General features: G+C 44.0%; 1 protein-coding gene across 1 annotated transcript in view; it reads right to left on the reverse strand.

Moving 5' to 3' along the window:
- LOC139418147 (E3 ubiquitin-protein ligase RNF13-like) overlaps window positions 1-26,808 on the reverse strand; it is a 78,388-nt gene that overhangs the window by 6,249 nt on the left and 45,331 nt on the right. Inside the window, exons 5-8 of the mRNA XM_071167415.1 lie at window positions 15,271-15,358; window positions 9,377-9,467; window positions 8,709-8,814; window positions 8,008-8,101 (exon numbers count right to left, since the gene is read on the reverse strand). Of these exons, the coding sequence (XP_071023516.1) occupies window positions 8,008-8,101; window positions 8,709-8,814; window positions 9,377-9,467; window positions 15,271-15,358 (379 nt within the window). The remainder of the gene's footprint in view (window positions 1-8,007; window positions 8,102-8,708; window positions 8,815-9,376; window positions 9,468-15,270; window positions 15,359-26,808) is intronic.

Below are 26,808 nucleotides of genomic sequence, written 5' to 3' on the forward strand. Positions count from 1 at the left end.
TCATTCCCCTACATTCTCACACTGGTCATTCCTCTACATTCTCACACAGGTCATTCCTCTACATTCTCACACCACACTGGTCATTCCCCTACATTCTCACACTGGTCATTCCCCTACATTCTCACACTGGTCATTCCTCTACATTCTCACACTGGTCATTCCCCTACATTGTCACACTGGTCATTCCTCTACATTCTCACACCACACTGGTCATTCCTCTACATTCTCACACTGGTCATTCCCCTACATTCTCACACTGGTCATTCCCCTACATTCTCACACTGGTCATTCCCCTACATTCTCACACTGGTCATTCCCCTACATTCTCACACTGGTCATTCCTCTACATTCTCACACTGGTCAATCCCCTACATTCTCACACTGGTCATTCCCCTACATTCTCACACTGGTCATTCCCCTACATTCTCACACCACACTGGTCATTCCCCTACATTCTCACACCACACTGGTCATTCCTCTACATTCTCACACTGGTCATTCCTCTACATTCTCACACTGGTCATTCCCCTACATTCTCACACCACACTGGTCATTCCCCTACCACACTGGTCATTCCTCTACATTCTCACACCACACTGGTCATTCCCCTACATTCTCACACTGGTCATTCCCCTACATTCTCACACCACACTGGTCATTCCCCTACATTCTCACACTGGTCATTCCTCTACATTCTCACACTGGTCATTCCCCTACATTCTCACACTGGTCATTCCCCTACATTCTCACACTGGTCATTCCCCTACATTATCACACAGGTCATTCCCCTACATTAGTTTTGTAGTAAGTTCTCACTCTTTCCAAAATGGCTGCCAGGTTGATGAATAGGGCCTAGGCGCATTTCCTTTTTCAGTCCTGATGTCCTTCTTGAAAAAACGCTGGGCCCTCTCTTACAAGCCCAGGAATTCTAAATGCACTCCCTTTCGAAATTCCACAGCATTCTTCCCTGCCACTTCGCTTGTGGGGAGGAGGATGTGCAGCGCTGTGGAGGGGCCGGTGTTTATGCGAGCTTTAAATTAGCATGTTTTTGGCTGTTCCCCAGTATCTGTGCCAGGACTGCATGTGACCGTATAAGGATGAGGAGTCAAGGCCACTCCCCCCTTCAATAACGTCACTCTCCCTCTTTTTTTTTTGTGCCTTTCCTCTGTCCCCTTCTTTATATCTGCCCCCCCCCCCTGCCTCTGTCTTGTTCACTTTTTCTCAGACTGTCTCTGTCGCCTTTCTCCAACTCTCTTGCTTCTCTCTGTTTGTCACACTTCCTTTCTTTCGATAATTCGCCGAGTCTCTCTTCCTTCTCTCTCCCTCGCTCTCTCCCTTGCTCTCTTCCTCGCTCTCTCCCTTCTCTCTCCCTCGCTCTCTCCCTCGCTCTCTCCCTCGCTCTCTCCCTTCTCTCTCCCTCGCTCTCTCCCTTCTCTCTCCCTCGCTCTCTCCCTTCTCTCTCCCTCGCTCTCTCCCTCGCTCTCTCCTTCGCTTTCTCTCCCTCGCTTTCTCTCTCGCTCTCTCTCTCGCTCTCTCTCTCGCTCTCTCTCTCGCTCTCTCCCTCGCTCTCTCCCTTCTCTCTTCCTTCTCTCTCCCTCTCTAACCCAGTGCTGGACAAAGGGATGAGAGAAGGGGAGCGTTTTATAAAAGCCATGGGTCCAGCACACTCAGGAAATGCTGAACTGTGTCGCTGGGCTATTCTGAGTGAAGTTTAGCACTAAGCAGAAAAATACTTCCGACACCAGTGGTGCACTGCTTAGTATTATTAGTTGTATTAAGTAAGACATAGTGAATAACACAAAGGCACAAACACAGTGACATCTAAGACTTGCTCCGCAGCGTAACACCTCAGTTTAATAATCTGACATAGCAAAGTAAAACAACCCGTTTGCCTTATGGTCAGTACTCCATTCAGTTCGTTTAATTTTTTAAATATTTAACCTTTATTTAAGTAGGAAAAAACAAAATTCTTATTTACATTGACTGCCTACCCCGGGCCACACCCGGAACGACGGTGGGCCAATTGTACGCCGCGCTATGGGACTCCCAATCACGGCCGGTTGTGATACAGCCTGGATTTGAACCAGGGACTGTAGTGAGGCCTCTAGTGACGCCTCTAACACAGAGATGCAGTGCCTTGCGCCACTCGCGAGTCCAAACTGGCCTCACTTCAAGTTCATTTGACTTTACAGTCCTCATATTATGGTTTCTACATTACTACGAGGGCCTTTTCCGATTGGTCTGATTTCAGTATATTTTCCAAGGCCACTGTCCCCATCAAGCAGTTCAAGTTTGTGTCGGTCAGAGAGAAGCATGGCGGCAGAATTATCTGGTTGAGCAAACTGTCTGACCATCACTTCTCACAAAAGCAAAGGGATTAAACTACTCAGGCTGATGTGAGCTTTTTACTCACATTTCCTGGAACTTTACACTCAATGTATTTAGTACTGTTGGTAGTGATGATATCACTATTTACATTAGGTACATCACAAGTCAAAATATGTGGGAACGAAGGATTCAATAACGTTGTTTTTTAAAAAATGATAATAATTGAAGCATTAAACTTGGAAGAGTCTCTGTTTAGCCAATAATGTTAAAATCAGACTCTGTATACGGTTTGATTAACACATTATTATCCCATTATCGCTGATTGCAACAGGCTCTTTTCAACACGACCTTCCCCAGACATCGTGTTGAAGAGGCCCTTAAGGGGTTTTGGGGGCCAGTAGTTTAAAAAGAGCCAGAAGGTCAATGCAAGTCCTCCATTTTGCTCCATCCAGTCAACCAGCATGCCTTGGTCTTAGGAAGAATCATACTGCACTATTGAACTAATCAGAGCGAGGAGACAACAATGTACACTTGTGACTTTGTGTGACGGGCACAGATCTGCACAGCTACCTACAGATAGAAGGGCTGTAATATCACCATCTTCCTGCCTCACTGTTCACAAAGCCTCAGAGTGTATTTATTCAGCCCAGGGCTGGAACAGGGGAAAGGAGGAGCACACACAGTGACTCATCAGTCAGAGAGCCCCGGGGAGAGACGCAGAGGGCAGGGGTCAGAGGGAGAGCCCGGTCCCTCTCAGACATGGAGCAACGAGGTACCATCTTGGGTTGAGTGGTTTTAGAAGGGTGAACTAGAGCGAGGGGAAATTCATCTCCCTGGCTTTCTCTGGTATTCGGAGGTTGTTGTGTCTGCTCCTCATCTGGTGGCGACACCAAACACACACCCTCTGCCTTAACCAGGGGCGGCAGGGTAGCCTAGTGGTTAGAGAGTTGGACTAGTAACCGGAAGGTTGCAAGTTCAAACCCCCGAGCTGACAAGGTACAAATCTGTCGTTCTGCCCCTGAACAGGCAGTTAACCCACTGTTCCTAGGCCGTCATTGAAAATAAGAATTTGTTCTTAACTGACTTGCCTAGTTAAATAAAGGTAAAATAAAAAGAGCTGGAAAGACAGTCAAAAAGCACACAGTCACACGGTAAGCTGATATGGATGATGCATGGGCTAGCAATAAGGCTACACCAAAGTCAATACTCGAGGAGCTATAAAACTGCATTAGCATCCTAAGAAGGAACTAAAACTAGGGATAGCATTCAAGGGCTAACAACAAGACTAGCAAACGGTTATCATCAACACAAGGGTACAAAAATGGCACACAAGTACTAGGCCCTATGCTCCAGAATTAGCTCCAGAATTAGCTAACGTTAGAATGGCATCACGTTTATTATTGTATGCTTTACATAATACTCCAAGGTATTGTATTGTGTGGTAATTACGCTGCTATTGTACATGGCATTGACACAGGTACCGGTCTATTCAGAGCCCCTCCATTGTGCTCTATATGTACAGTGTGTTCTGCCTGTGAGTCTCATCTCCAGACATGCAAGTCTGACATCATTCCACGCCCGTCTCTCTCTCACACACACACACACACACACGCCAAATTCCTCATTAACGCTGCAGGCTAGACGCACCGCTCTGCAACGGCACAGACAATACGCTAGGCCCGGCTAATCAGCTAGCATCTCGCCCACGTGTCACCCCGCTGCCCATAGAAGCCTGCATCGCTCAGTTAAGGGAATTAATACTGGCTTTATTCACACCACTGGAGGTATAATTGCATCAGTGCACACTGTGCTTCTCTGGGATGAGTCTCTCAGCCCCAAACATCCCCTGGAATGACAGGGAAAACAAGTCAAAAGACCTAGCGTGCTAACACTCCAGTGTGATATCAGAGATACTGGTGGTAACGAACTGAAGATAGTTCATCTGCGTCATTTCCAAAGGGAGCATATGAACACAGTGGGTAGAACAAGTAAGGAGGTGGGTCAGAGCCAATCACGAACGAGCGAGATCCTATTGGTGTGTTTTTAGCATGTATCTGCATATTTCCGTTAAGGAACGCCTACTCTGAAGTGCGTGTACCCAATAACTCAATTCGCCCTAAACAATGCCGTTTTTTTTGGAAGCTTTGGCAAAGGGTCGTCTACAAAACGTATATACACTCTGTTCGTTTGGCAAAGGGTCGTCTACAAAACGTATATACACTCTGTTCGTTTGGCAAAGGGTCGTCTACAAAACGTATATACACTCTGTTCGTTTGGCAAAGGGTCGTCTACAAAACGTATATACACTCTGTTCGCGACAGATATTCGTTTTGGAAACAGAATATTTATTTATTTATTATTTTTTTTTATTTATTTATTTTTTAAATTTTTTAAAAGGTCGGCCCAGTTTCATCTAGCTCCCTCTTCCTGCTACTGGACTTCCTCTCAGGACCATATTTGGTGATGACTGGAAGTTCTAAAAACAGATGCTTTGGATTTATACCCCCATTTATTTAACAAGGCAAGTCAGTTAAGAACAAATTCTTATCTTCAATGACGGCCTAGGAACAGTGGGTTAACTGCCTTGTTCAGGGGCAGAACGACAGATTTTCACCGTGTCAGCTCGGGGGATCCAATATTGCAACCGTACAGTTAACTAGTCCAACGCAATAACGACCTGCCTCTTTCTTGTTGCACTCCACAAGGAGGCTGCCTGTTATGCAAATGCAGTAAACCAAGGTAAAAATCGCTAGCTGGCATTAAACGACAGAATGACAGATTTGTACCTTGTCAGCTCGGGGATTTGAACTTGCAACCTTCCGGTTACTAGTCCAACGCTCTAACCACTAGGCTACCCTGCATGAACTATCTAGGTTTCCCCTTTTATCTGTGGTGATACCATTATATTAGCATTAGCATTATTAACACTGGCTGTAGGTTAGATGTGTTATCAGCAAAGGACATAGAGGCCAGTGAAGAGAGAAGTTGATTTTAATTGTCTGACTTGTAGGCACTTGTGGGAGATGATATGATAAAATCATTGTGGCGCGTGGTTCCCATCTTCAATTAACATTTTCATTTTGCAGTGTGCACAGACTGGTTCCAATCCAAAGCCCTTAGTGACAGGCCTTTTCTTTCAGTTGTCCACACATACACACACAGCCAATGAGGACCAGGCCCCACAAAACCATTCAAAACAGACAGACGGCATCACAGTATCACACAGCCTGCTAAAACAAATCCCTAGAGACCAGACTCAGCAGGCATCAAGGTTTAGCTGAGGGGGAGGAGACGGGTGGCTGAGGGCACCATTAGGCATCATTACCACATCGCAGCAGAAGCCAGAAAGCCAGCCAAGACAGAAGAACTCTGCTGTCGCAGAGTGGTGTTAGGGATAGCTAAAAATACCCCGGGCTGGAGAAAGTGAGCGCTGAGTTGGTATAAAAAGGTCGAAAAGAGCCGTTGGTGTAAACAATGAGCACAGAACGAGTCAGACGAGCGATTTTAAAAGGCTCCGTGAGTCATCGGCCGCCCCATGTAGAGAGAAATATGGGGAGACTGCAAGGTTTGGCCACGGACGAGTGCGAATCTGGGATGCCATTCCATCCCGGAACATCGCTCCGCTATACTAGTTATCCAGGTACTCACCTTCCATGTTGAAATGGCGCCAAGCTGGCAAACCCACTCCGGCCTATTAGGAACAACTAATAACATTGGAATACTCCCTTTCAGTCCGAACAGGCCAATCAGCAGCGAGAAAACCCTCAGATCATAGTTTTAAATACAAAACAGTCCAATCTCTGTCGTTGATAACACTCAATTCTATCCCCTTACCTGCCACTACTTAAACGCTCTATAAAAACGTAGAGCCGGAGTCCCCAGAGACCCATTCTGTGTGATGATTGCAGGGATCCGGAGTTCAGGGCTTAAAAGGGTGATTTAGGTAGAGATTCGGTGTCCCCGCTTTGTATCGCCACAACACTAGCAGAGCGAACAGAAACCCAGCTAACTGATGGACCCGTTCCCTGGGACGTCTGAACTCTAGACCAGGGCTGTCGCACTACCACACACACACACACACACACACACACACACACACACACACACACACACACACACACAGCCACACACACACACACACACACAGCCACAGTTTGTGTGTGTTGCCCGTTTGCCTCTCCTCAGAGCACATGCTACTGCCAGCCAGAGGGAGGAGTCCTGCCATACCCCCATTATAAGCTCTGCGAGGGGGCTACTTAGTATGCGCCAGCCAGACTCAGACAAAATCTCCTCAGTGTTCCCTGCACAGCAGATCTTTAATGGCTCCCCACCCCAAACCCGGCAGGAGCATCTAAACTCCTTCCCAGTGTGAAAAGAGGACTGACATTCGCAGACTATCTTGGACAAATCCCTATTAGCAATGCAAAAACATGGACTATAAATTCCTCCTGCACTGAGAGAGACAAGAGTAAAATGGAGGAAAACCTCTCAAGTCCAGGAGTTTAAAAAACCTCCCTCAAGGTAACCAGAAGATGTATTTGTATTGAGAGTGGCATTACTCACCTTCAGCCCTGTATTTAGTCTCAAGAGTAAGGAGCCTTAATCTGTGGGGTTGGCTTTTTGGAAAATCAAGCAGTATTTCTTTATATATATATATTTTTTTAACCTTTATTTGACCAGAAAGGTCAATTAAGAACCAATTCTTATTTCCAATGACGGCCTGGCTAATCTCATTATATCATAAGTCGTTCTGAAATGTCACCCTCACCGTGGCCCAGTCACATGACACAAGGCATAGCGTGTCTAGAGCCGGTTGAGGTTAGTTTGGAGTTCTCATTTTGGGACGAGCTGACCTGCTAGATCAGCGTTTACGGTCAACTGAGGACAAAGGTCGTCAGATTAATGCCCTCATACAAGGGTAAGTGTGCTCTCCGATCATAAAGCCAGATCTCAATCTTTGTATTGTTGACGCATACAAAAAGGCAGGCAAACAAACACAAAACTATTTTAAGACTCTTTGTTCCCCTCAGCAGGGACGACCTGAACCTGTGCTGAAGCAGTTTCACATTAACGCAAAGTGAGAAAAACACAAGAGGATACCACACATCCCTAACAGACATTACTACAACAATTCACAGATGTAACAAGATCGGGGCATTACACAACATGAGGGGAGTGCCATCCCCGTGCTTAACACAAAACTGTTCAGAGATGTAACAAGATCGGGGCATTACACAACATGAGGGGAGTGCCATCCCCGTGCTTAACACAAAACTGTTCACAGATGTAACAAGATCGGGGCATTACACAACATGAGGGGAGTGCCATCCCCGTGCTTAACACAAAACTGTTCAGAGATGTAACAAGATCGGGGCATTACACAACATGAGGGGAGTGCCATCCCCGTGCTTAACACAAAACTGTTCAGAGATGTAACAAGATCGGGGCATTACACAACATGAGGGGAGTGCCATCCCCGTGCTTAACACAAAACTGTTCAGAGATGTAACAAGATCGGGGCATTACACAACATGCGGGGAGTGCCATCCCCGTGCTTAACACAAAACTGTTCAGAGATGTAACAAGATCGGGGCATTACACAACATGAGGGGAGTGCCATCCCCGTGCTTAACACAAAACTGTTCAGACTGCCATGGCGATAGCTTTTTCCCTCCATACCTTTCTTGTACTTGTGAATGGGGAGTTTCTTCAGTTGGTCCTTGCGCAAACGGCTTCTCCGAGCCCTGTGTCTGTCCTGGACAAACTTGGTGATCTGAGCGAGGAGGGGAAAAGTCAACAGTCAGTTAGGGAGTTTTTAAGCCCCTTAACCTCGTCGAAAAAAAAAAATCCTGATGAATACTCCACAAGAGTTTTTCTGAACCTCACAACGCCATTGTACTTCGAACCCTCTTGCCAAAAGTCTAACGTCGCTATTCGATTGACAGTTATTTTCAAATTATAAGAGAATTCTCTGCAGTTGAAAAATTCCACAACCAATACTAAAGCAATATTTGTATGTACAAGCATTTCGCTACACTCGCATTAACATCTGCTAACCATGTGTATGTGACAAATACATTTGATTTGATTTACATTTTAACAGAATTACATTAATCAACGTTCTTGGGTCAATTCTGTTGGAAATGGGATGACTTGGGTAACTGGTTCTTCTTCTAGTAATAATGTTCGAGTGATCTAGAAAAAAAATCGAATGAGCTATTTGTCCTAGCTTGATGTCATCGTCACCAGCCCTATGCCTAGTGCCCTCAGACCAGAACATCCTAGAAAAACTCCCTACTCCTGACATTTCCCACAGATCTGCCATGCCACCATTGACTCAATCACATTGACGAATGAACTCTACCAGTGTATTTGCCTACCATGAAAACAACGATGAGGATGAGGCAGATTCCCACGGTGATGAGGAAGGGGATCAGGTAGTATTCCAGAGGCAGGCTGAAGTCTGGCATGAGGACCACATGACCCCTGGAGAACAACAACAACAACAGCACCACCATTATGGAGATATATTCAAGTGTTTACAATGTATCGTCGGCTATCTTTTCTAGGGAGTGTTTCCAAGCCACCGTGCTTCTACACCTGCATTGCCTGCTGTTTGGGGTTTTAGGCTGGGTTTCTGTACAGCACTTTGAGATATCAGCTGATGTACGAAGGGCTATATAAATACATTTGATTTGATATCTTTGAGGAACGAGACATTTTGTTTTTTAAATCCCAGATTATCCACCGATCTCGGGCGGAGCGCTGGGAACGTGACGACAAGTCAACACACTGTGTTACATCATTATGTCATAAAGATGGAAATATATTTCTTTAAAAAGATGGACAATCCGGGTTTATGTTGTCTTTCCACTGAATAACATTGAATAAAAGGAATATATTATTTAACAACATGACGCTGACAAGATTTATGTGGACATCATTGTTAGAGAGCCCAGTTAGACTGTGCCAGTTATGGTGCCTGTAATGTCCGAGGCTTGAATTATGTTGATAGACAATGGAAATAAGATGTAGGTCTCCAACTCACCCCTTGTCGTATGTGTAGTCTTCTTTCAGGGAGTTGGCAGTCTCTTCACTAACAAACACTGATGGAATGTCAATTTGCTTCAAAATATCCACTAAATGGGAAAGGAGGAGAGGAAGTTATTTATACACATGTGGAGTGGCTACATACTGATGTCCATCATGAAATAACGATACGTTTTGAAGGAAACGCCAAGACACGAGTCAGCTACTGGGGAAAAATACCGGAATAGAAAGAAGGGCCTGTTTGCTGTATATCAACGCAGTTCAACGTCTGGCCTTTTCTGAAAACATTTACTTAGATAGACCAAAACCATGGCGAACCCCAGATCTTTAAAGCTGTCAGATAAGGTCGTTTTCAGTTGAGGTAGTTTTCAGTTGATGTAGTTTTCAGATGTGGTAGTTTTCAGTTGAGGTAGTTTTCAGTGAGGTAGTTTTCAGTTGAGGTAGTTTTCAGTTGAGGTAGTTTTCAGTGAGGTAGTTTTCAGTTGAGGTAGTTTTCAGTTGAGGTAGTTTTCAGTTGAGGTAGTTTTAGGTTGAGGTAGTTTTCAGTGAGGTAGTTTTCAGTTAAGGTAGTTTTCAGTTGAGGTAGTTTTCAGTTGAGGTAGTTTTCAGTGTCTATGGGAACCAGGCTGATGCCCACTTGTGCCACTGTCATTTAGTATTCTGCTCATATGCGACAGTTGTTAAGGCCCCCCCGAACCCCGGAGGCAGAAATCTATTGGATGGCTGATGAGTTAAGAAATGTCTCACTGCCCAACGTTTGAAAAGAAGCCATCTCAACGGATGATCCGGTCTAGACAGTTACCAGCACGAGGAGCTGTCACCGTTACTCATAATATGTTGTCATACGCCCTGGAGTGAGAGACGGGGAGACGAGCAGCAAATGATGTGAAGAAAAAGCAGTAGAGAAAAGAGAAACAGATATCCATCCCTCCTCCCCAAAAAACCCTTTGTGTGATGGTAGCTAAGGCCGGGCGATCAACTTGGACGGGGTTGAACCGTTTGGAGACGTACTACGGCACTACATACCTCCACAACGACGCTAGGAGTCGGGCTTGGTGCTATGGGTGCAGCAGCTCCCAGCGAGTCCTAATTCTCCTCTTGACCCAGAGGTTTGGGAATCAAAGGTACATCTACTCTACTCACTCCACTACTATACTACCCCTCTACTATACTACGCCTATACTCCTCTACTATACTACCCTCTACTATACTACTATACTACCCCGCCACTATACTACCCATCTACTATACTACCCCTCTAATATACTACGCCTATACTCCTCTACTCCACTACCCCTCTACTACACTACTATACTACCCCGCCACTATACTACCCCTCTACTATACTACGCCTATACTCCTCTACTATACTACCCCTCTACTCTACTACCCCACCACTATACTACCCCTCTACTATACTACCCCTCTACTATACTACGCCTATACTCCTCTACTATACTACCGCTCTACTCTACTACCCCACCACTATACTACCCCTCTACTATACTACCCCACTACCCTTCTACTCCACTAATATACTACCCCTCTACTCCACTAATATACTACCCCTCTACTATACTACCCCTCTACTCCACTAATATACTACCCCTCTACTATACTACTCCACTAATATACTACCCCTCTACTATACTACCCCACTACCCCTCTACTATACTACTCCACTAATATACTACCCCTCTACTATACTACTCCACTAATATACTACCCCTCTACTATACTACCCCACTACCCCTCTACTATACTACTCCACTAATATACTACCCCTCTACTATACTACCCCACTACCCCTCTACTATACTACTCCACTAATATACTACCCCTCTACTATACTACTCCACTACCCCTCTACTCCACTAATATACTACCCCTCTACTCCACTAATATACTACCCCTCTACTATACTACTCCACTACCCCTCTATTCCACTAATATACTACCCCTCTACTATACTACTCCACTACCCCTCTACTATACTACCCCACTAATATACTACTCCACTACCCCTCTACTATACTACCCCACTACCCCTCTACTCCACTAAAATACTACCCCTCTACTATACTACTCCACTAATATACTACCCCTCTACTATACTACCCCACTACCCCTCTACTATACTACTCCACTAATATACTACCCCTCTACTATACTACTCCACTAATATACTACCCCTCTACTATACTACTCCACTACCCCTCTACTATACTACTCCACTACCCCTCTACTCCACTAATATACTACCCCTCTACTATACTACTCCACTACCCCTCTACTCCACTAATATACTACCCCTCTACTCCACTAATATACTACCCTTCTACTATACTACTCCACTACCCCTCTACTCCACTAATATACTACCCCTCTACTATACTACTCCACTACCCCTCTACTATACTACCCCTCTACTATACTACACTAATATACTACCCCTCTACTATACTACTCCACTACCCCACTACTATACTACTCCACTAATATACTACCCCTCTACTATACTACCCCACTACCCCTCTACTATACTACTCCACTACCCCTCTACTATACTACTCCTCTACTATACTACTCCACTACCCCTCTACTATACTACCCCTCTACTATACTACTCCACTACCCCTCTACTATACTACCCCTCTACTATACTACTCCACTACCCCTCTACTATACTACCCCTCTACTATACTACTCCACTACCCCTCTACTATACTACCCCTCTACTATACTACTCCACTACCCCTCTACTATACTACCCCTCTACTATACTACTCCACTACCCCTCTACTATACTACCCCTCTAATATACTACTCCACTACCCCTCTACTCCACTAATATACTACCCCTCTACTCCACTAATATACTACCCCTCTACTATACTACTCCACTACCCCTCTACTCCACTAATATACTACCCCTCTACTATACTACTCCACTACCCCTCTACTATACTACCCCTCTACTATACTACTCCACTAATATACTACCCCTCTACTATACTACTCCACTACCCCACTACTATACTACTCCACTAATATACTACCCCTCTACTATACTACCCCACTACCCCTCTACTATACTACTCCACTACCCCTCTACTATACTACTCCACTAATATACTACCCCTCTACTATACTACTCCACTACCCCTCTACTATACTACTCCACTAATATACTACCCCTCTACTATACTACTCCACTACCCCTCTACTCCACTAATATACTACCCCTCTACTATACTACTCCACTACCCCTCTACTATACTACTCCACTAATATACTACCCCTCTACTATACTACCCCACTACCCCTCTACTATACTACTCCACTACCCCTCTACTATACTACTCCTCTACTATACTACTCCACTACCCCTCTACTATACTACCCCTCTACTATACTACTCCACTACCCCTCTACTATACTACCCCTCTACTATACTACTCCACTACCCCTCTACTATACTACCCCTCTACTATACTACTCCACTACCCCTCTACTATACTACCCCTCTACTATACTACTCCACTACCCCTCTACTATACTACCCCTCTACTATACTACTCCACTACCCCTCTACTATACTACCCCTCTACTATACTACTCCACTACCCCTCTACTATACTACCCCTCTACTATACTACTCCACTACCCCTCTACTATACTACCCCACTACCCCTCTACTATACTACTCCACTACCCCTCTACTATACTACCCCTCTACTATACTACTCCACTACCCCTCTACTATACTACTCCACTACCCCTCTACTATACTACCCCACTACCCCTCTACTATACTATCCCACTACCCCTCTACTATACTACTCCACTAATATACTACCCCTCTACTATACTACTCCACTACCCCTCTACTATACTACCCCTCTACTATACTACCCCTCTACTATACTACCCCTCTACTATACTACCCCTCTACTATACTACTCCACTACCCCTCTACTATACTACCCCTCTACTATACTACCCCTCTACTATACTACCCCACTACTCCACTAATATACTACTCCACTACCCCACTACTCCACTAATATACTACCCCACTAAAATACTACCCCACTACCCCTGTACTATACTACTCCACTACCCCTCTACTATACTACCCCACTACCCTTCTACTATACTACCCCACTACCCCTGTACTATACTACTCCACTACTCCACTAATATACTACCCCTCTACCCTTCTACTCCACTACCCCACTACTCCACTAATATACTACTCCACTACCCCACTACTCCACTAATATACTACCCCACTAAAATACTACCCCACTACCCCTGTACTATACTACTCCACTACCCCTCTACTATACTACCCCACTACCCTTCTACTATACTACCCCACTACCCCTGTACTATACTACTCCACTACTCCACTAATATACTACCCCTCTACCCTTCTACTCCACTACCCCACTACCCCACTAATACACTACCCCACTACCCTTCTACTATACTACCCCACTACCCCTGTACTATACTATTCCACTACCCCTCTACTATACTACTCCACTACCCCTCTACTATACTACTCCACTAATATACTACCCCTCTACTATGCTACTCCACTACCCCTCTACTATACTACTCCACTACCCCTCTACTATACTACTCCACTAATATACTACCCCTCTACTATACTACTCCACTACCCCTCTACTATACTACTCCACTAATATACTACCCCTCTACTATACTACTCCACTAATATACTACCCCTCTACTATACTACTCCACTAATATACTACCCCACTACCCTTCTACTATACTACCCCACTACCCCTGTACTATACTATTCCACTACCCCTCTACTATACTACTCCACTACCCCTCTACTATACTACTCCACTAATATACTACCCCTCTACTATACTACTCCACTACCCCTCTACTCCACTAATATACTACCCCTCTACTATACTACTCCACTACCCCTCTACTATACTACTCCACTAATATACTACCCCTCTACTATACTACCCCACTACCCCTCTACTATACTACTCCACTAATATACTACCCCTCTACTATACTACTCCACTAATATACTACCCCTCTACTATACTACTCCACTACCCCTCTACTATACTACCCCTCTACTATACTACTCCACTACCCCTCTACTATACTACTCCACTACCCCTCTACCCTTCTACTCCACTACCCCACTACCCCACTAATATACTACCCCACTACCCTTCTACTATACTACCCCACTACCCCTGTACTATACTATTCCACTACCCCTCTACTATACTACTCCACTACCCCTGTACTATACTACTCCACTACCCCTCTACTCCACTAATATACTACCCCTCTACTATACTACTCCACTACCCCTCTACTATACTACCCCTCTACTATACTACCCCACTACTCCACTAATATACTACTCCACTACCCCTCTACTATACTACTCCACTACCCCTGTACTATACTACTCCACTACCCCTCTACTCCACTAATATACTACCCCTCTACTATACTACTCCACTACCCCTCTACTATACTACCCCTCTACTATACTACTCCACTACCCCTGTACTATACTACTCCACTACCCCACTACTCCACTAATATACTACCCCTCTACCCTTCTACTCCACTACTCCACTAATATACTACCCCACTACTCCACTAATATACTACCCCTCTACCCTTCTACTCCACTACTCCACTAATATACTACCCCACTACTCCACTAATATACTACCCCTCTACCCTTCTATTCCACTACCCCACTACTATACTACTCCACTACTCCCCAAATGAACAGAGGACTGTGTGTAGTGCTGCTGCATGTTTGTGTGATTGTGCAGAGGAGGATTGTCCGGGGGGGGGGGGACTTACGATCATTGGATCCCATGCTGATTAAGTCATCAGAGTCCACGTTGTGAACAATGGCCGACTTGTACCCGGCCTTCTGGGCATTAAGCACCTGCGGGAGACAAAATATTTGTGTTCAGTGTGTGTGTGTGGTTTCTATGGATCAGTGTGCGTTCAGCCAGCCCACATAAACACTTGGACCACCACAGAACAGCGACTCATATTCACAGGCTCAGGATCCGACAGTAGCTATCCCCATACTGTAGTAACTATCTCCATACTGTATGCATACTGTAGTAACTATCTCTATACTGTAGTAACTATCTCCATACTGTATGCATACTGTAGTAACTATCTCTATACTGTATCCATACTGTAGTAACTATCCATACTGTATCCATACTGTAGTAACCATCTCTATACTGTATCCATACTGCAGTAACTGTCTCTATACTGTATCCATACTGTAGTAACTGTCCCTATACTGTATCCATACTGTAGTAACTATCTCTATACTGTATCCATACTGTAGTAACTATCTCTATACTGTATCCATACTGCAGTAACTGTCTCTATACCGTATCCATACTGTAGTAACTATATACTGTATCCATACTGTAGTAACTCTATACTGTAGTAACTATCCCCACACTGTAGTAACTATCTCCATACTGTATCCATACTGGAGTAACTATCTCCATACTGTATCCATACTGTAGTAACTCTATACGGTATCCATACTGTAGTAACTATCTACATACTGTAGTAACTATCCCCATACTGTATTACCTATCTCCATACTGTATCCATACTGCAGTAACTGTCTCTATACTGTATCCATACTGTAGTAACTATCTCCATACTGTATCCATACTGTCGTAACTATCTCCGTACTGTACCCATACTGTAGTAACTATATCTGTATCCATACTGTAGTAACTATATCTGTATCCATACTGTCGTAACTATCTCCATACTGTATCCATACTGTCGTAACTATCTCTGTACTGTATCCATACTGCAGTAACTATCTCTATACTGTATCCATACTGCAGTAACTGTCCCTATACTGTATCCACACTGTAGTAACTCTATACTGTAGTAACTATCTCTATACTGTATCCATACTGTAGTAACTCTATACTGTAGTAACTATCTTTATATCCATACTGTCGTAACCATCTCCGTACTGTATCCATACTGTCGTAACCATCTCCATACTGTATCCATACTGTCGTAACTATCTCCGTACTGTATCCATACTGCAGTAACTATCTCTATACTGTATCCATACTGCAGTAACTGTCCCTATACTGTATCCACACTGTAGTAACTCTATACTGTAGTAACTATCTCTATACTGTATCCATACTGTAGTAACTCTATACTGTAGTAACTAGCTTTATATCCATACTGTCGTAACTATCTCCATACTGTATCCATACTGTCGTAACTATCTCCGTACTGTATCCATACTGTAGTAACTATATCTGTATCCATACTGTAGTAACTATATCTGTATCCATACTGTAGTAACTATCTCCATACTGTATCCATACTGTAGTAACTATCTCCATACTGTATCCATACTGTAGTAACTATATCCATACTGTATCCATACTGCAGTAACTATCTCCATACTGTATCCATACTGCAGTAACTATCTCCATACTGTATCCATACTGTCGTAACCATCTCCGTACTGTATCCATACTGCAGTAACTATCTCCATACTGTATCCATACTGTCGTAACTATCTCCATACTGTAGTAACTATCTCCATACTGTATCCATACTGCAGTAACTATCTCCATACTGTCGTAACCATCTCCATACTGTATCCATACTGTCGTAACTATCTCCATACTGTAGTAACTATCTCCATACTGTATCCATACTGCAGTAACTATCTCCATACTGTAGCCATACTGTCGTAACTATCTCCGTACTGTATCCATACTGCAGTAACTATCTCTATACTGTATCCATACTGCAGTAACTGTCCCTATACTGTATCCACACTGTAGTAACTCTATACTGTAGTAACTATCTCTATACTGTATCCATACTGTAGTAACTCTATACTGTAGTAACTATCTCTATACTGTATCCATACTGTAGTAACTCTATACTGTAGTAACTATCTCTATACTGTATCCATACTGTAGTAACTCTATACTGTAGTAACTATCTTTATATCCATACTGTCGTAACCATCTCCATACTGTATCCATACTGTCGTAACCATCTCCATACTGTATCCATACTGTCGTAACTATCTCCACACTGTATCCATACTGTCGTAACTATCTCCGTACTGTATCCATACTGTAGTAACTATATCTGTATCCATACTGTAGTAACTATATCTGCATCCATACTGTCGTAACTATCTCCATACTGTATCCATACTGTAGTAACTATCTCCATACTGTAGTAACTATCTCCATACTGTATCCATACTGTAGTAACTATCTCCATACTGTATCCATACTGCAGTAACTATCTCCATACTGTATCCATACTGTCGTAACCATCTCCATACTGTATCCATACTGCAGTAACTATCTCCATACTGTATCCATACTGTCGTAACTATCTCCATACTGCAGTAACTATCTCCATACTGTATCCATACTGCAGTAACTATCTCCATACTGCAGTAACTATCTCCATACTGTATCCATACTGCAGTAACTATCTCCATACTGTATCCATACTGCAGTAACTATCTCCATACTGTATCCATACTGTCGTAACTATCTCCATACTGTAGTAACTATCTCCATACTGTATCCATACTGCAGTAACCATCTCCATACTGTATCCATACTGCAGTAACTATCTCCATACTGTATCCATACTGTCGTAACTATCTCCATACTGTAGTAACTATCTCCATACTGTATCCATACTGTCGTAACTATATCCATACTGTATCCATACTGCAGTAACTATCTCCATACTGTATCCATACTGCAGTAACTATCTCCATACTGTTTCCATACTGTCGTAACCATCTCCATACTGTACCCATACTGTAGCCTCTGCCAAGCCCTCATTCCAACTCCATCACCCATACTCTGTGGGCCCTGGGATATGTCTACTGGCTTAAGGGGAGGGATTGAACTCTACTGTAACTGACATCCCTTCGGGGCAGGGTGTGAGTGTGTGATTAAATACGTGTCAATGGTCGCGCAGACGTCTGGTCCATAGGTGCACTGTGTGTATAATGACAATGACATGCTATATGGCCACACCAAAACACGACGGACAATGAGGCTAGATTTAAAATTGGGAGGATACCTAGTCAGGAATGAACACACTCAACTGAAATGTGTCTTCTGCATTTAACCCAAACCCTCTGAATCAGAGAGGTGCGGGGGACTGCCTTAAATCGACATAATTAGCATAGTGTGTAATGTGGCTAAACACATAGCATTCTGAAAGAAATCTACATGCTAAAATAACTTACTTCATAGAGTCGGTGGTATGCATTAACTTATAGAGGGCATGTAAAGTTCTGTCATGTGCTGGCAGACTCCAGTAATAACAGTGTTGCCCTACAGGTTAACACTGTTGACATGGAGCCATGTAGCCATATAGCCATATAGCCATGTAGCCATGTAGCCATGTAGCCATGGAACCTGGGAGTGTGCTTTGCCTCCATGTCGAAAACCGTTTGACATTTCACTACTGTTTAGGACCTTCTTCCCAGAAAGTACTCTCAGGAGAGAAAAAAAAAGAAAAAAAGAAAACAGGCTTGAGTTTAAAATCCAACAGCTTCCCCTGCAGTGGTAAACATTGGTCCTTCTCCCTCGTGTACCTGTGTCCCTGCTACAACAGAGGCTCCAAAACAGGAAGAACTTGATGAGGAAACCCCATGAATGAAGTAATACTGCTTTACAGCCTTCATTTATATTCACCAACTGCCACTAGGCTATGGATGATAAAAGGGGATGTATTCAGACCCCTTGAATTTCTCCACATTTTTGTTATTTTTACAACCTTATCCTAAAATTGATTAAATCTTTTTTTTTTTTCTCAAAAAAAAGGGTTTAGACATTTTTGCAAATGTATTAAATGTAAAAAAACAGAAATATACACTGCTCAAATAAATAAAGGGAACACTGAAACAACACAATGTAACTCCAAGTCAATCACACTTCTGTGAAATCAAACTGTCCACTTAGGAAGCAACACTGATTGACAATACATTTCACATGCTGTTGTGCAAATGGAATAGACAACAGGTGGATATTATAGGCATTTAGCAAGACACCCCCAATAAAGGAGTGGTTCTGCAGGTGGTGACCACAGACCACTTCTCAGTTCCTATGCTTCCTGGCTGATGTTTTGGTCACTTTTGAATGCTGGCGGTGCTTTCACTATAATGGTAGCATGAGACAGAGTCTACAACCCACACAAGTGGCTCAGGTAGTGCAGCTCATCCAGGATGGCACATCAATGCGAGCTGTGGCAAGAAGGTTTGCTACGTCTGTCAGCGTAGTGTCCAGAGCATGGAGGCGCTACCACGAGACAGGCCAGTACATCAGGAGACATGGAGGAGGCCATAGAAGGGCAACAACCCAGCAGCAGGACCACTACCTCCGCCTTTGTGCAAGGAGGAGCACTGCCAGAGCCCTGCAAAATGACCTCCAGTAGGCCACAAATGTGCATGTGTCTGCTCAAACGGTCAGAAACAGACTCCATGAGGGTGGTATGAGGGCCCGACGTCCACAGGTGGGGGTTGTGCTTACAGCCCAACACCGTGCAGGACGTTTGGCATTTGCCAGAGAACACCAAGATTGGCAAATTCGCCACTGGCGCCCTGTGCTCTTCACAGATGAAAGCAGGTTCACACTGAGCACACGTGACAGTCTGGAGATGCCGTGGAGAATGTTCTGCTGCTTGCAACATCCTCCAGCATGACCGGTTTGGCGGTGGGTCAGTCATGGTGTGGGGTGGCATTTCTTTGGTGGGCCGAACAGCCCTCCATGTGCTCGCCAGAGGTAGCCTGACTGCCATTAGGTACCGAGATGAGATCCTCAGACCCCTTGTGAGACCATATGCTGGTGCGGTTGGCCCTGGGTTCTTCCTAATGCAAGACAATGCTAGACCTCATGTGGCTGGAGTGTGTCAGCAGTTCCTGCAAGAGGAAGGCATTGATGCTATGGACTGGCCCGCCCGTTCCCCAGACCTGAATCCAATTGAGCACATCTGGGACATCATGTCTCGCTCCATCCACCAACGCCACGTTGCACCACAGACTGTCCAGGAGTTGGCGGATGCTTTAGTCCAGGTCTGGGAGGAGATCCCTCAGGAGACCATCCGCCACCTCATCAGGAGCACGTGGAGGCCACACACACTACTGAGCCCCATTTTGACTTGTTTTAAGGACATTACATCAAAGTTGGATCAGCTTGTAGTGTGGTTTTCCACTTTAATTTTGAGTGTGACTCCAAATCCAGACCTCCATGGGTTGATAAATTTGATTTCCATTGATAATTTGTGTGATTTTGTTGTCAGCACATTCAACTATGTAAAGAAAAAAGTATTTAATAAGAATATTTCATTCATTCAGATCTACGATGTGTTATTTTAGTGTTTCCTTTATTTTTTTGAGCAGTGTATTATTTACATAAGTATTCAGACCCTTTGCTTTGAGCCCAGAAATTGAGCTCCGGTGCATCCTGTTTCCATTGATGATCTTGGAGATGTTTCTACAACTTTGATTGGAGTCCACCTGTGGTAAATTCAATTAATTGGACATGATCTGGAAAGGCACACACCTGTCTATATAAGGTCCTACAGTTGACAGTGCATGTCAGGTCGAAGGAATTGTCCGTAGAGCTCTGAGACAGGAATGTGTCGAGGCACAGATCTGGGGAAGGGTACCAAAACATTTCTGAAGGTCCTTGGTCAGGGAGTTGACCAAGAACCCGATGGTCACTCTGCCAGAGCTCCAGAGTTCCTCTGTGGAAATGGGAGAACCCTCCAGAAGGACAACCATCTCTGCAGCACTCCACCAATCAGTCCTTTATGGTAGAGTGACCAGACAGGAGACACTCCTCAGTAAAAGGCACATGACAGCCTGCTTGGAGTTTGCCAAAAAGGCACCTAAAGGACTCTCAGAATACAGTGGGGCAAAAAAGTATTTAGTCAGCCACCAATTGTGCAAGTTCTCCCACTTAAAAAGATGAGAGGCCTGTAATTTTTATCATATATACACTTCCAACTATGTCAGACAAAATGAGAAGAAAAAAAATCCAGAAAATCACATTGTAGGATTTTTAATGAATTTATTTGCAAATTATGGTGGAAAATAAGTATTTGGTCAATAACAAAAGTTTATCTAAATACTTTGTTATATACCCTTTGTTGGCAATGACAGAGGTCAAACGTTTTCTGTAAGTCTTCACAAGGTTTTCACACACTGTTGCTGGTATTTTGGCCCATTCCTCCATGCAGATCTCCTCTAGAGCAGTGATGTTTTGGGGCTGTTGCTGGGAAACACGGACTTTCAACTCCCTCCAAAGATGTTCTATGGGGTTGAGATCTGGAGACTGGCTAGGCCACTCCAGGACCTTGAAATGCTTCTTACGAAGCCACTCCTTCGTTGCCCGGGCGGTGTGTTTGGGATCATTGTCATGCTGAAAGACCCAGCCACGTTTCATCTTCAATGCCCTTGCTGATGGAAGGAGGTTTTCACTCAAAATCTCACGATACATGGCCCCATTCATTCTTTCCTTTACACGGATCAGTCGTCCTGGTCCCTTTGCAGAAAAACAGTCCCAAAGCATGATGTTTCCACCCCCATGCTTCACAGTAGATATGGTATTCTTTGGATACAACTCAGCATTCTTTGTCCTCCAAACACGACAAGTTGAGTTTTTACCAAAAAGTTATATTTTGGTTTCATCTGACCATATGACATTCTCCCAATCTTCTTCTGGATCATCCAAATGCTCTCTAGCAAACTTCAGACGGGCCTGGACATGTACTGGCTTAAGCAGGGGGACACGTCTGGCACTGCAGGATTTGAGTCCCTGGCGGCGTAGTGTGTTACTGATGGTAGGCTTTGTTACTTTGGTCCCAGCTCTCTGCAGGTCATTCACTAGGTCCCCCCTTTGTGGTTCTGGGATTTCCCCTTTGTGGTTCTGGGATTTTTGCTCACCGTTCTTGTGATCATTTTGACCCCACGGGGTGAGATCTTGCGTGGAGCCCCAGATCGAGAGAGATTATCAGTGGTATTGTATGTCTTCCATTTCCTAATAATTGCTCCCACAGTTGATTTCCTCAAACCAAGCTGCTTCGGGACAAGTCTCTGAATGTCCCTTGAGTGGCCCAGTCAGAGCCCGGACTTGAAGCCAATCTAACATCTCTGAAGAGACTTGAAAATAGCTGTGAAGCGATGCTCCCATCCAACCTGACAGAGCTTGAGAGGATTTGCAGAGAGGAAAGGGGAAAAACTCCCCAAATACAGGTGTACCAAGCTTGTAGCGTCCTACCCATGAAGAATTGAGTCTGTAATCGCTGCCAAAAGGTGCTTCAACAAAGCAAAGAGTCTGAATTCTTATGTAAATGTAATCAGTTTTTTTCAAACATTTCTAAAAACCTGCTTTTGCTTTGTCATTATGGGGTATTGTGATGTCATCATGGGTATTGTGATGTCATCATGGGTATTGTGATGTCATTATGGGGTATTGTGTGTAGATTAAAATACATTTTAGAATAAGGCTGTAACGTAACAAAATGTGGAAAAAGTTAAGGGGTCTGAATACTTTCCGAATGCACTGTATATGCATACTCCCATGCTTAGTTGAGGTATTTCCTGTTTGGCAGCCATTTTGTTCAGACCTGCATGGTCTTTCTCTGTGTGGATCATCATGATCTATACGCACGCACGCAGGCTGGGTTGGCAGGGCAACCTGTTATGGTTGGTGCAGAATTCCAGTTTAAGTCATGGTTGAAATTGTTGAGGAAGCCTGTGATATTGTGGCGTGTGTGTCTGTGTGTGTGTGTGTGTGTGTGTGTGTGTGCTTGTGTAAAAAGGCAAATGCCTGTTTCCTTTACTCACAGAGTAGACAGCCAAACAGACTGTCACAGTAAGTGTGGTAAACTAGAGTTTCCCCCCCCCTTCCACCCTGCTGTAGTCTGTACTAGTTTCTCTCTCTCCCAAACATGCACACACACACACTCGCCCGAACACGCACGCACGCACGCACACACACACACACACACACACACACTCGCCCGAACACGCACGCACACACACACACACACACTCGCCCGAACACACACGCACACTTGCCCGAACATGCACGCGCGCACACACACACTCGCCCGAACACGCACGCACACACACACACACACGCCCGCACGCACGCGCACACACACACGCCCGAACACGCACACACTCCCCCGAACACGCACGCACACGCACACACACACACTCGCCCGCACACACACACTCGCCCGAACACTCACACACCTTTTAGCTACAGCCAAATTATTGCATAAACACACCACAGTCTAACGGTCTTTAAAAGTCCAGTTAATGGAGAGGCCAAGACCCCACACCCTCCCCTAACTACATAGATCCTAGGCTTTAAATTCAATCAAGACCAAATCAAATACGTAAATGTACAATTAGACTAAGTGAAAGGATGTAAGTGTAGTGTGTAAGTGTAGTGTGTAAGTGAAGTGTGTAAGTGTAGTGTGTAGTGTGTAAGTGAAGTGTGTAAGTGAAGTGTGTAAGTGAAGTGTGTAAGTGTAGTGTGTAGTGTGTAAGTGAAGTGTGTAAGTGAAGTGTGTAAGTGTAGTGTGTAAGTGTAGTGTGTAGTGTGTAAGTGAAGTGTGTAAGTGTAGTGTGTAAGTGAAGTGTGTAAGTGTAGTGTGTAAGTGTAGTGTGTAGTGTGTAAGTGAAGTGTGTAAGTGTAGTGTGTAAGTGAAAGGATGTAAGTGTAGTGTGTAAGTGTAGTGTGTAAGTGTAGTGTGTGAAAGGATGTAAGTGTAGTGTGTAGTGTGTAAGTGCAGTGTGTAAGTGCAGTGTGTAAGTGAAAGGATGTAAATGTAGTGTGTAAGTGAAGTGTGTAAGTGAAAGGATGTAAGTGTAGTGTGTAAGTGTAGTGTGTAAGTGCAGTGTGTAAGTGAAGTGTGTAAGTGAAAGGATGTAAGTGTAGTGTGTAAGTGTAGTGTGTAAGTGAAAGGATGTAAGTGTAGTGTGAAGTGTGTAAGTGAAGTGTGTAAGGATGCTACAATTGCAAAACAGGGAAAAAAAATGTCATATTAGACGCTTGAATCACTGTAGATGCCTAATCCAACTTCACGTACAAAAACTAAACATAAAAAGGAAATAAAAATCCTTCTACGAAGTCCCCTCGTAAATGATTTGGGGTAAAGATGTGTTATCCTTGGTGTAAATTGCAAGTGAGAGTGAGGCACAGGGAAAACCTGTAACAAAATAAACCATGAAAGAGAGCTGAGAAATCAGGTTGTCTCAGTCACACGGAACTCGCTGTAAGCCCAGATAGCCGGAGCAGCGAACCTCATCTGTTGAGATGAATAATGGATGTGTGGCCCTCTCAGTGGCTTTCAGAGATGCTGTGTTATGTTGCCCCCATCCATCCATCCATCCACCGAATGCACCAAAGTAGCCTAGCGATAGCTTGTTTAAGCCCTGAGCCTATAGGTTATTCTAGGCTTTCACTCCCCACATTGTACCCAATATAATAGTCTGGTATCAGTTTATGTTGCTATGCTATGCTAACAAAATGTAACTGTTCATTCAGACAAAGCGGATGAGCCAAGAGTTGTTTGACGGAATCAAGATGCTAGCAGACATTAGCGCAGCCTTTTGTTAAGTCACTGTCATTTTCTGCGCTCTGATTCGTGTGGGTGTATTTGTGTGTGAACGTGTGCGCGCGCGTCTGTGTGTGTGTCTGTGTGTGTGTGTGTGTGTGTCTCCTTAAGGAGGCTGCCTTTGAAGAGAGACAGAGAGAGCCAGCAGATAATTCTTGTTAAGTCTAACAGCCCTGATGCTGTCTCAACCCACCCCCTTCATTCCCACTGCATAAAACGCTTACAAACTGGAACAGAGGAGACAAATCCAACCCAATGAGGCAAGAGTTCCAGACTAACTTTTCCCACTGGTGCTACCAACTTTTTCATTTGGCGGCACAAGCACATGATTTGGTTTCAGCTGCACGGCGAGAATGACCTGTGCTCGGTTTTCCAATAGCGATGGAAAGTGAGTCGTAAGAAGAATTTGTCGATACTGATAGTATCAAAAGAAAGGGAGCGCTGTTCCCAGGTCAGCTTTCTCCATTCAAATCTTACCTTGACATAAGAATTATTTCACAATACTGATGACGGATCAGCACCTAGAGAGATTAAAGCACCTACGCCTGCACATTTTGGAGGTGGCTTATTCTAATGCTTTGCCAATAAAAAATGTACTAAATCCCAGATTCGGTATATCATTGCAGACGTTATACAGATCATGAAATATATTGAGACAAAGTACTGACAGTATCCTACAAGAAGCTAAATGGAACAATTGATTGCACACTGCCTTTTGCCTACTGTTGATATTTTAATTCAGTCATCTCAGCTTTAATTTGAAGCATCTTATACATGACCTGTATCTGTATAAAGACACAGGCGGCGGCGCACAATTGGCCCAGCGTCGTCCGGGTTCGGCCGTCATTGTAAATAAGAAATTGTTCTTAACTGACTTGCCTAGTTAAATAAAAAGGTTAAATAAAATGAAAATAATAATAAAGTTATCGGGAGGTCACAGAGAGATGAAAACCATGTGATTATGTTTAACAGAGATCTTCTTTGTATAAAGTGACACGGGAGAGAGGGGGGGGGGGGAGAATCTAACGGCGCACTACGCTGTTCTACGAGTAGTCTTGAGGCAGGCGTTAAGATTCCAAGCATTTTCAAGTGCAACGTTAACAACGATGGGTTTTTGGGAAATAGCTCAAGAGATTTAGCGATGCTCCTACAAAAAGGTTCTGAAGATGAACTTAGCCTTAAGATGCTTTTGGGGAAACCATGCCCACAATGTACCTGCATTCCATCCAGAACCAGGCGAATAACGACTAGCCGTATTTTAAAATGAGCATGCCCTTACAGAGCTTGACATTCAGGTCAATTTTCCAGCGGCTCATCTGGCCGTTACCAAACGAAACCTACTGGCCCGAATTCAAATAATATTGGCCCGGGAAAGTGGGTGTTGCGTAACATTTAAATGTTATCTTTAAATTTGCAGGCTTAGCAAGTAGCCTACAATGACCTACCCTCACAAATAATTACACTTTAACGTTACGATATCTTATTTACATTGACTGTTTAGAGGGAAAAGATTTAAGCCTTTGCACAATCTCAAAAGGGGGTGTTATTGTCAGAGAACAACCCTATAAAATCAGTTTGCGTTTTTCCCGGTTTAATTTTTACCGGGTTTCCGAGTTTCACTCACTTTTTTATAGAAAAACTAAAACAATGTTTAAAGCATATCAGGATATGTCTGGAAACAATCCCCCCTACAAAAAA

Source organism: Oncorhynchus clarkii, chromosome 1, assembly GCF_045791955.1.
Source record: "Oncorhynchus clarkii lewisi isolate Uvic-CL-2024 chromosome 1, UVic_Ocla_1.0, whole genome shotgun sequence".
Lineage (NCBI taxonomy): Eukaryota > Metazoa > Chordata > Actinopteri > Salmoniformes > Salmonidae > Oncorhynchus > Oncorhynchus clarkii.